The 10,280-nt window shown below is 36.8% G+C and overlaps 1 protein-coding gene across 2 annotated transcripts in view; it reads right to left on the bottom strand.

The window, feature by feature from the left end:
* Positions 1–2,714: 2,714 nt before the first annotated feature.
* The window catches only part of LOC103476252 (polypeptide N-acetylgalactosaminyltransferase 10-like), a 63,595-nt gene continuing 56,029 nt past the window's right edge, over positions 2,715–10,280 (bottom strand). Inside the window, exons 8-14 of one of the 2 annotated variants that reach the window (XM_008428458.2) lie at positions 9,574–9,681; positions 7,965–8,186; positions 5,636–5,752; positions 4,882–5,031; positions 4,485–4,718; positions 3,256–3,417; positions 2,715–3,095 (exon numbers count right to left, since the gene is read on the bottom strand). In XM_008428458.2, coding sequence (XP_008426680.1) covers positions 4,554–4,718; positions 4,882–5,031; positions 5,636–5,752; positions 7,965–8,186; positions 9,574–9,681 — 762 coding nt within the window. In that variant the 3' untranslated portion in view covers positions 2,715–3,095; positions 3,256–3,417; positions 4,485–4,553. The remainder of the gene's footprint in view (positions 3,096–3,255; positions 3,418–4,484; positions 4,719–4,881; positions 5,032–5,635; positions 5,753–7,964; positions 8,187–9,573; positions 9,682–10,280) is intronic. The other variant, XM_017308699.1, reaches the window with a different exon arrangement.

The raw sequence follows: 10,280 nt of genomic DNA, 5'->3' as shown, positions 1-10,280 counted from the left end.
TATATATATATATATATAATCAATATAGCTCCCCAAAGATTCCATATGTGTTATTTGTTAAAAAAAAAAGATTTTCAATTGAAGGAATCAATCAAAGAAATAGCTTCAACTTCCTCCCTCTGCATCCATAAAATCTCTTTTTCAGCTTTTCTGAGATTCGGGGTCACTGTTCAGGTTTTAGTTGAGTCTTTGATACTAATCAGTTGCTTATAATTGTAAAAACAATACTTTGTTTTCATGGTTATGCATCATAAAAATAGTCTGACACTAAGAAAGAGCAAAAATCCTTCCAACTACATTGCATCACAAAACATGTCCAAACATGTAACACCTCAACTATGAATTATGGACACAAGTCTACAAAAAGAACAAACCTCAGCTAATGTAGCAGAGCTACTCCACCAAGAGCAGCTCAATTCTAAAGTCTGAGTGAAGAGCGACGCTGATTGGACGAACGCTGATTGGACGAACACTGTGGACGTGACATGGGGTTCCAGAGAAATAAAATCATTTTATTAGCATGTTTAACCTTAGATGTGACTAAGTTTGAACAAATTATTTGTCTTCCATGTTGTGTTTGCTCTTGTTGGAATTAGACAGTCAATAAGTTCTACTGCGTTTGCCACTCAGGGCGATGACTCACTCTATGTCAATAAGAAAAGAAAATTGGCAAATGAACTTTGGACCAAGAATCTGCATTTTCTTGTCGGGAACATGTTAGCTGGCTGTGGAGATGATGAGGAAATATGATGACTTTTTTGACCTCTATTTTATCAGTTTACTGGACGTATACACAGGTGCTGAGCTGAGTACTCAGACATGCTGCAGGGATGTTTGCACCACAGCCTGATTCTGTTTCTCTGAGAGCTGCAGCCTGAACGTGTTGATCAGAATTCAGATTCTGTGTCATGATCTTATGCAGGTTATTTATGGTCAAAATATGTTGAATGTGACTAAATTACAGCAATTCTGCACAACCATAGTGATGTAAAATATTCATTGCCATTTATTATGAATACTTGATAGTAGATGCTGCTACTAAGGGTGGTCAAATAAAGAGATTTAAGGGATTATACATACTTTCTCAGATAGAATCAGGTTGATTTGGATACATTTGTTTTTCATGTGAATAAAAGCAACATTTTTGTTTGTATCTTTGAATTCTTTTGAGCATTCAAATTGTAGTTTTTTTTTTATTTCGAACATGATAGAAGTATAAAATCACACATGAACAAGGAATGCAAAAGACACAGTTTTGTACCACAGTAATCTTAACATGCTTGAAAATTTGATTAAAACAAAAAAAGGAATCTGTACAAGCCCCTCCAGTTGCAGTTTGCTGCTAATTTGATCATTTAATGATGCTTGATAATGTTTTTTATGTTTTTACTGCTTCTTATACTTTCCATTTGTTGTTGTATCTGGTATAATATTGCATCTTTGCATGAATGTTTATATTTTTCATGCCATATATTTATTTTTTCTAAGGTCAGCCATGATATGATGCTCCAGAGAAAGAATCTTGGCAGTTCTTCTGCCTTCAAGCCCACATGCTCATCTCACTAACCCGTTGGCTGGAACAATGAGCTTATTCTGAAATCCATGGGCTTCCGTCCTGTGTGGGAAAATTCAGCTGTTTGCCTTTATGACTCCTGTAAAATCCAGGAGATTTTTTTTTGAGTGTTTTTGTATCTAAATCTTTCTCTTCTAGCGGCAACATCCTGTGAAAATAAAACAAAACACAGCAATATTTTGCTCCTCACTAAATTCACTTTTTATACATTTTTGTAATTCCATTTGAGTCTCTGCTGCTTCTAGAAACAGTCTAAGAACTAAAACAAATCATCCAGCCATTTTCTGGTAAAGTTAAGGTTCTTTATGAAAGCTAGTGCTTGTCTGAAAGACAAACCGATTCAAAAACCTCCCAATTATGAAATCACAATCAGCAGGCATCGCCCACCACCTAGCAACCCAGTCAGAGCTCCAGCATGTTTGGTCAGCTGGTTTAACTGCTGTATGTACAATGGCTGCTGAAAAAAGACAAGTGTTTTTGTTGTTGACTTATCATCCAGAAACCACTTTCTGAATTCTTCTCGGTTGTGCTGGAGGCTCTTCTTCTCCTGCTTCTGGATATGACTCAGTGTCAAAGATGTTTGGTTGTACAATCAGTTTGCCACCATTTTCACATGCATAATGTCTGACATTGAGTTGGAGGATTTTTATGCAAAGTAATGAACAAGTTTTAGCCAATAGACGTATCCCAACTTAAAAAGAAGCATAATAGGTCCCCTTTTAATTGGTAACAGTGCTATGAACTGAACCACCATGAAGTCCTTGAGTAACAATTCGTGATATGGATCAGACCTTTTGAAGAGGTGTAATGTTATATGTTAAATGGAAAACTTGTGTTTCAATATAAGTTGTCAGTCTGCCTGATTTTTTTTCCTTGCCTTTCTTCATCTGTTCTTTTCTGTCTTTATCTTTATTTTTATCTTATACTTAAATCTGCTTTAAACTTTGCTCTCCAGTCTGTTGCGTTTCAGGGTCAACTAAGCTTTTATTACCCTGAAATGACTTTAAACCCTTTCTGAAATGTTGCAACTTGAATTTGTATCTTTTTCTTTATCTCACTAAGGATTTGATGTTGTTAAAGCCCAGAGTTCATAATTTGCAGGCAGTGAAGAATAACAAAACAAACATAAAGAGCAGCAAAGTCAATTTCTGTGATTTGGTTTCTTTATTACATATTAGAAAAAAACAAAATTTTTACTGTAAAGGTGAATATAAACAAGATGTTGCTCCTTTAAAAAAAAGGGATACTCTGATTCACTGGGCAGGAATGAATCAATTTTTCAGTTTTTGCTTTCACAAGCTGTTTAGCACCATAAATGACAAACATGCCAGCAATAGAAAAATACAAGACCAAGGAATGCAAAAGAACAAATCACCCCTCAAATCCACCAGCGTGTGCAGACAGATGCACCCCGTCAATGAAAGGAGTGCGGCTCTCAGCAAATATTTGCCGTCTTTGAAAGTCTCTGAAAGCTTTTCAGGTTTCCCGCAGGTCAAACAGATCTCACTGCGGTCCTCCCACCCTGGAGAAGGACAGAACACAATTCAGATATTTTTATTTATTTATTTTTTCTTTTATTGAATCAATTTTTATCTTTATTTCTTGGCAAGTGAATTTCAGTGGGCAGAAGATAGACTGAGCGAGGAGTAGCTGGTGTTCAGGGAAGCGTGTCTCTCTTTTACCTCCTTCCACATCACAAGCTTGAGCTGTATGATTGGATTCTGGGTGTCGAGGCGTTTGGTCTGAACATCGCTTCAGCTGTCAGCCGGGGCGCTGGATCTCTGCTGTACCACGGGAAATGATCGGGAAGCAGCAAACTTCTGTCTTGGAACTTCCAGGCTTATCTTGAAAACAGACAAGGAACAAAGATAGATCTTTTTCTCTAGATCTCATATTGAAACAAAGTTTCAAAAATGTCCTACTTGCCAAATTAAAAAGACATTAAGAATTGATTCTCCAAGTATTTATGTTAATCTTACAACGTGTGCATAATAAAAACAACTAAGGGAGAACAGCTGCTGAAACTGGAGAAACAATTAAGAATAAAATGTTGCTGTAAATGTAGGAAAAAAAACTTATTTTCTCTAATTTCTCTTTCTCATTTATTTTTTACCTGATGGCCTGTAGTGATATAAATATAAAATAATAATAGCCAATACTTAAATTAATTGACCTGATGTAACCAATTTAAATCATTGTGGTTTAAAATGATTACACCTTAGGGATACATTTTGTTTATCCACTATATTTATTTCCATTTTTATTTAAGTGGTGTAAATTTAGTAGTATTTATTTAAAGTCTTATTGGACTATGAGGCTTTTGTCTCTATGTCTGCTGGTGGTGGTGTGTGTGAACAGCCTGGTCTCACTGTTGCAATCAGTTATCTGCATTCTACCACTTCTAATTTCCTATTTCAGACCATTGTGCGTTTAATCGCAGCTAAATTACTATTGATGTACGATATATCAGCATTAACATCAGTTTGTTGATTTGACTGTCATTTGTTTACATATCCGTATCGCTCCAGTGAGTGAAATTGAGTCCATAATAATAACTGATGGTGGTTTTTGTTTGTGACAGTAATTGTGGATGTTTAGCTGAAGCAGAATTTTAGGGGGTTGTTTTTTACAGTGTGAAAAGGGTAGAGAAATTTTAATATAGATGAATATTGGTAGCGCCCATAAGAGCAAAATAAAAATCCGATATCAATATCACTTATACTGATATCTGATATTGAATATTGCTTTTTTAATTATGATTCGAGACACTTGATGCCACAAAGATTCTTTAATTGGCCAAGTTTTTGCAAGTTTTTGCATCCAGAGATTTAAATATATCAACTTTCATACAAATTGTATAGATTTTATGACTTATAGATACATAGTTTTTTTTGTTTGTTTTGACACTCACTTGAACAAAGGCGATCACAGTTTCATGATCTTTTCCTTGGAAGATGCCTCGTCTCGCTGCCCCCTGACCTCAGTCGGTACCCCGGTTGAAGTGCTCCAGCACGGTGGCGTTGGTTCGCTCAAACAGCCACTGCTGGCTCAGAGAGGTGGGGTCACACGTGTTCATGAACACTCTGCGCTCACTGGTACTGCTGTCGATGCAGCTGTTACTAACGGGATGGTAGAGACTCTTATCCTGGAGAACAGGAACCAACCACAAATACTTTGTTCCTTTTCCTCAAATTACAGTAGGAATGTATGTTAAAGCAGTTAAATTTAGCATCAAAGCCGATACTCAAATATCTGGATTCAATTTTGGTTCTTTATAGAAAATCAAGAGCAGTTTTGGAGTTCTGTACCTTTCTGTAGCGCCAAAGCTGATTCCCTTTCATTCCATGACAGTCGTACAGAGTAACAGGGCTGTTGTGTGAGACGGCATCAAAGCAGACCTTCCTCGTGTGATTGGGTTCACCCACCCGGATGTCTTCCCTCCAACCAAACGTCAACACCTGTGCAAAACAAAAACACTGAAGCCATTGAGCATTTACTCACTGAATAAGTGAGTAAATGATTATTCAGTGATAATAAGCACTTATTATCACTGAATAATAAGTTCAGTGATAATAACTTTACAAACTTTTTCCCTAAGTTGTTTGTAGGAAAGTTTTTTTCTAAATCTGACCACCAACACAAAGCACATTGGATTTCTGAATAGCAATGCATATCGACAGCATCAGTTCAAGCAATAAGCCCTAAACTTTTCACACACACAGCTGACATCAGCAGTACCTTGTCTGTGGGTGGTGCTCCAAATTTTGCTGGACACCAAATGACCCCTGTACTTAATGCGATAAACAATAATGTTGTTGTACTGAAACCATTTTCAAGTAATATCTTGATAATGGTGAAAAATAATGCAAGCTAGTCCTCTAAAAGACCAAGAAACTTACATTTTATTAATTATATTAAGTGACACTGACAGGTCACTTAAAGATTCTTTCTTGGATTTGCATAAGCGGACAGTTTTAAGTCAATCAACTTTAAATTTAAAAGCTAACAACACGCATTATATCCAAGATGATGTAAATGTTTGGTTAAATAATTGGCAGCTACCTGTCCGTGGCTCCAGCTGATCTCCCCTCGACTTTTCACACAGGTCTCCAGGCGGATGGGACTCCCAGAGACAAAGTGTCTGATCTCCATACACATCCCACTTCCCACATTTCTTATCTAAACACAAACAAATAGACAAATATAGAATTTGATTTGCACTAAATGACAGTCTTTTTACTTACTTGTCTGACTTTTCTAGAAATACATAAAATGTGGAATAAGCTCTCCTTCTGCTGTTTTGAAGTTTAGTTTTAATTCATTTCACATGTGAGGGGTCTGGGCTTTCTTTTGGATCCTGGCTGTGCAGCTCAGAGTCCCTGATGGGAGCCACAGCTTGTGGGTGAGAGGTCAGAAATTCATGTTATTGCAAACAAATGTCATCACTATATCGCCCATGTAATTAAAAGCTTGAATTTGACTAACACTCAATCTAAACAGCAGTAGGTGTTTCTTCTGGAGCAGTTAAAGCTGTGGCTGCCTTATTATGCAGGAAAATGATTGAAGAAGGAGATTAAACACAGAACATGGTCAGCAGTGACCCCCCTCCAGGCTTTGGGGTTTACACTACATTTCTGAGCTTCTGGGGTTCAATGGTTAACTTTTATCACAATGATTTATGTTGGGTAGTTAGCTATGTAGATATTTAAATATCAGGTTTGCTTATTGAATATTTTAAAGAACCCTTTAAACCACTGTTTGAAGGAAATTAAAAACATAAATCATATTTCTCCCTTTAGTGCTTTCCTTCATTGGCTTTTGGTTAAATCCAGAAAAGAAGTTCAAATTCTTCTTCACATTCATAAAGTGTTTGATAATAATCAAACCCCTTCAGCACGTTGGGTTAATGATGTGCTGTTGTGTGCATCTGATGTTAGCCTGTTTGTGATCGTAAAGATTTCAGATGGGAATAAATGGTCCTAATTTTAAAGGGGCAGTAGTATGTAAAACTCACTTTTTGAATTGTAATGTTATAATCTTATTACTTCATCAGAAGCAGCATTCAGTTTCTATGCACCACAAATTTGGAACAAACTTCCAGACTGTAAAGCAGCTGAAACACTGAGTGCCTTTAAATCTCAACTTAAAACCCACCTGTTTAGAGTTGCTTATGGCTAAATTAGGGTTATAGTGCAGGTTTTGATGTCTTCTATGTTTTTAATGTTTTTATCTTTACTTTTTATCTATTTATTAATTTCTTTTTATTTCTCTTTCTCACTGTTTAATTATGTAAAGCCCTCCGGAAAACGTCCCAGTTAAACGACGTTTAACTAAAGTGAAGTCCTACGGGGTTTAGAGTCCCAGTTGAAGGCGTTCAACTAAAAACCTAGAGGTTGGAGTCCTTGTCAAACGGTGTTTTTGACTAAAGCCCCAGAGGGTTAGAGTCCCAGTTAAACAATGTTTAACTGAAGTCCTAAAAGGGGTACAGGTTTTAATGTTTTTATCTTTTTTAATCTTTTTTTTTTAAATCTCTTTCTCTTTCTCACTGTTTATTCAATGTCACATGCTGTTTTTATTTTAATTATGTAAAGCACTTTGAAATGCCTTGCTGCTGAAATGTGCTATACAAATAAAATTTCATTGATTGATCAGACCTGGAGTGTTGCCCTAATTCATTCATGCATGTTTGAGAATGTATTTAATCTCCATGGCAACAATTCAGCTGTGCAAAAAGCCTGGTTGGGCTTAGGTCCGCCTCCAAGGATGGAGCTCCTCTTCTGTGTTTCAGTTTCCAAACTTCTGAGCTTCAGCCCCACAGAGCAGCCCTCCCCCGTTACCATGCCACTCAAATCCTTCAGACTAGCCAGCAAGAATTAGCAAACACCTGATGGAACTGCACTTTAGCTACGTCTCAGTGCAACACTGGCAAAAATATTGTTAAAGGGTTAATAAGAAGATCTAACACCTAATAAGAAGAGGGACGTTGTGATGACTTCCTGAAGGTGGAGTTTCAGAAAGAGCAGGAGTTTTTAAAGAAACAGAGACCCAATTTCAAGGCGTTAAATTACAAAGTAAAATTTCTTTTAAGTCATATTTGATAGATAATAATAAATGAAGACAAAGTAGTTACTTGATTTTTCTATGAAATGGCATTATGTGTCTGGAAAATGCATAACACTGCCCATTTAATCATCAAGTTACACTTCCCTTTAAAAGTTACTCTTCTGGTTTTTCTTAATTCATCTATCTTGAAAGTTAAAATCGATGTGAAATATAAATAATTCCATAAATGTTAGTACAATTATTTACTTAATGCCTTTTTCATGGAATTAAGTCATTATGGACTCTCAATATGGATGCAGTGATGCAACTTTAACATTTTTGCCTTTACCTCCCCCCATGCAGCGGCAGGGGGCTCCACCGGTGGGTAATGTCTCGGCAGGTCCCAGGCCACCTCGCTCATGAACCACCTGAAGTTTTTGCAGCCCAGTCGGCTCCGCAGCTCCTTCTGTGCCGTCATGTCTCCAGCTGACAGGTGGCGGTACTCAGGCCGATGCTGGTAGACGTACTCGGCATATTCGTCCATCCACACCTCCGCCACCCGTTTGAGATTCTGCAATCCATCGAATTGCTCCATGTTAACACTATATTAAAGTCATATCATCATACAAACGCAACAATTCACTGTTTTTTAAAATCCTACCAGCAGGTTTTGCTTTATTTAATCTTATGATACTGAAAGCAGTCAGCATTGAATGAAAGTGAGCCTTTAAAAACGAGAAAATCACTTAAAGCTGTGAGAAACAACAAGACAAGGCCAAAGTTTTCTGCATTACAAATAGTGAGCTCACAATTTCATGTTAAAAAGGCCAACTGCCAACGCTGTTGGTTAGAATAAAACAACAGAGCTGAATCTTCAGCTGCATTCCAGTCTGAGAGGCGAAGGGCATACATAATGAATGGTGCTCGGCTGAATATCAGATGATTTAGCTCTTTAGGAGAATTATCCATTCTATGGCGGTGCTTTAAAAACAAAGGAACTGAAGCACATTCTTCATCGCTGCACCTGCATAGGCCCAGAGAGAAGATCTCACTAATGAAAGACCACCAGGAGAGAGAAGAATGCAAACCGCACTGTATTCTTTACCTAACTCCTCTGCAACCCATCACACTTTCCAACGTTTTTTTCCTGTTGCAAAGTATTTAAAGCCTGTTTTAAATCTGTTTGCTTAATTGCAGGCAAAAGGACAAAAGTTTGTCCAGTTTGGTTCATGGATTCATTTATCTCTGTGGAGAAACTCAGATGTTGTTTGAGTATTTATGTAAAATCAACTTTTTTATTTGAAGCTTTTGCACCTAGAACACAAAAATTCTCAGGTAATATTCACATTTGTAAGCTCAACAGATACATATGCTGATTTGTAGCTGTATTGTAAACATAAAGTGTGTAAAAACAGCTTTTAAATGTGGTTTTATTTTTGCCGTGGATGAATCTTATTTCCTATATTCCAACAGACTAACATTTTACTTCTGTTTAATTAACCAAATTCAAGGAATAATTGAAGGATGTATGTATTATGCTTATGTATTTAAAGAAACACTGCATTAAAAAAATATGTACAGGCTTAATCTAGCAAGAAAGTGGACATTTGATGATGCAACAAACAGGATTTTAAAGCTTATCTCCCGTACATGTTTGTTTGTTTGTTTGTTTGTTTTTCTTTGGAAAGTTTTGATCTGCTGAAACAAATTTTGACCAACATTAAAGAAAAAATTATGGAAGATTATTATGAGAACAACATTCAAATATATCCTGTATAATCTATATATTCATCTTCTTAAAATAATGTCTTTTTTTTGCTAAAAGTAACTCGCTTTACTTAAGTCAAGACATTTTATGCAGTCTCTAGCATCTTATCTCCCCACTTAGTACAGTTATCTCTGCCCTCAGACCTAATATCTATAAAACAAACATTTTATCATAAAATGTGCTGCACTACCTTTGCCAAGCTGATCCCACCGGGAATCTTATAGGGAACATATTTCCGGTAGATGTGCCCCACCCTGGAGCATGGGATGTCCTCCATCCGGCCACCACACATCCACACCTACAAAAACACACACATGGGTGTGTTGACTGAAAAAAGCTAAAATAAGGTGTGAAATCCATGCTAAGGTTTTATCTGACTGGCTTGAAAATCTCTGATGATGAGACACAATTTAAAGGCAACAAAAGAAGGCAGGTAGTTTACAAAACACAAGCAAAAGCTGCAGAATCTGTTAGGAATAAAATTCCTGAAATATCTTTCAAATTCTTCAACAAAGGTTTAAATTCCTTTTCAATCACAATCATGCAAAAACAATTCACCCTTTTAGAAATTGTTCTTGTTTTGTTTTTTGTGACTCATTATGTGACATAGCAGACACTGAATTACACTTTCTGACTTTAATCCTCCTTCAACGTAAAGAAAAGAGTCATTCTTCTCCCGCTTGGCTCCTGATGCTGAAAATAAACCAGGAGAAACAAAAAGGACGAGAAAGAAAAGGCGACTTAACCAAAGCAGGCAAACTGGAAAAAGAGGCTTTGTCTTTCACAACAAAAGCAAAATGCAAGAAAGAGAAGCTGGAGGGCAAAGAGAACATGGAGAGAGAGAGAGAGAGAGAGAGAGAGAGAGAGAGAGAGAGAGAGAGAGAGAGAGAGAGAGAG

This window comes from Poecilia reticulata, linkage group LG14 (genome assembly GCF_000633615.1).
Source record: "Poecilia reticulata strain Guanapo linkage group LG14, Guppy_female_1.0+MT, whole genome shotgun sequence".
Lineage (NCBI taxonomy): Eukaryota > Metazoa > Chordata > Actinopteri > Cyprinodontiformes > Poeciliidae > Poecilia > Poecilia reticulata.
The sequence above is the reverse complement of the archived record's forward strand: the minus strand, read 5'-3'. Positions and strand labels throughout refer to the sequence as shown.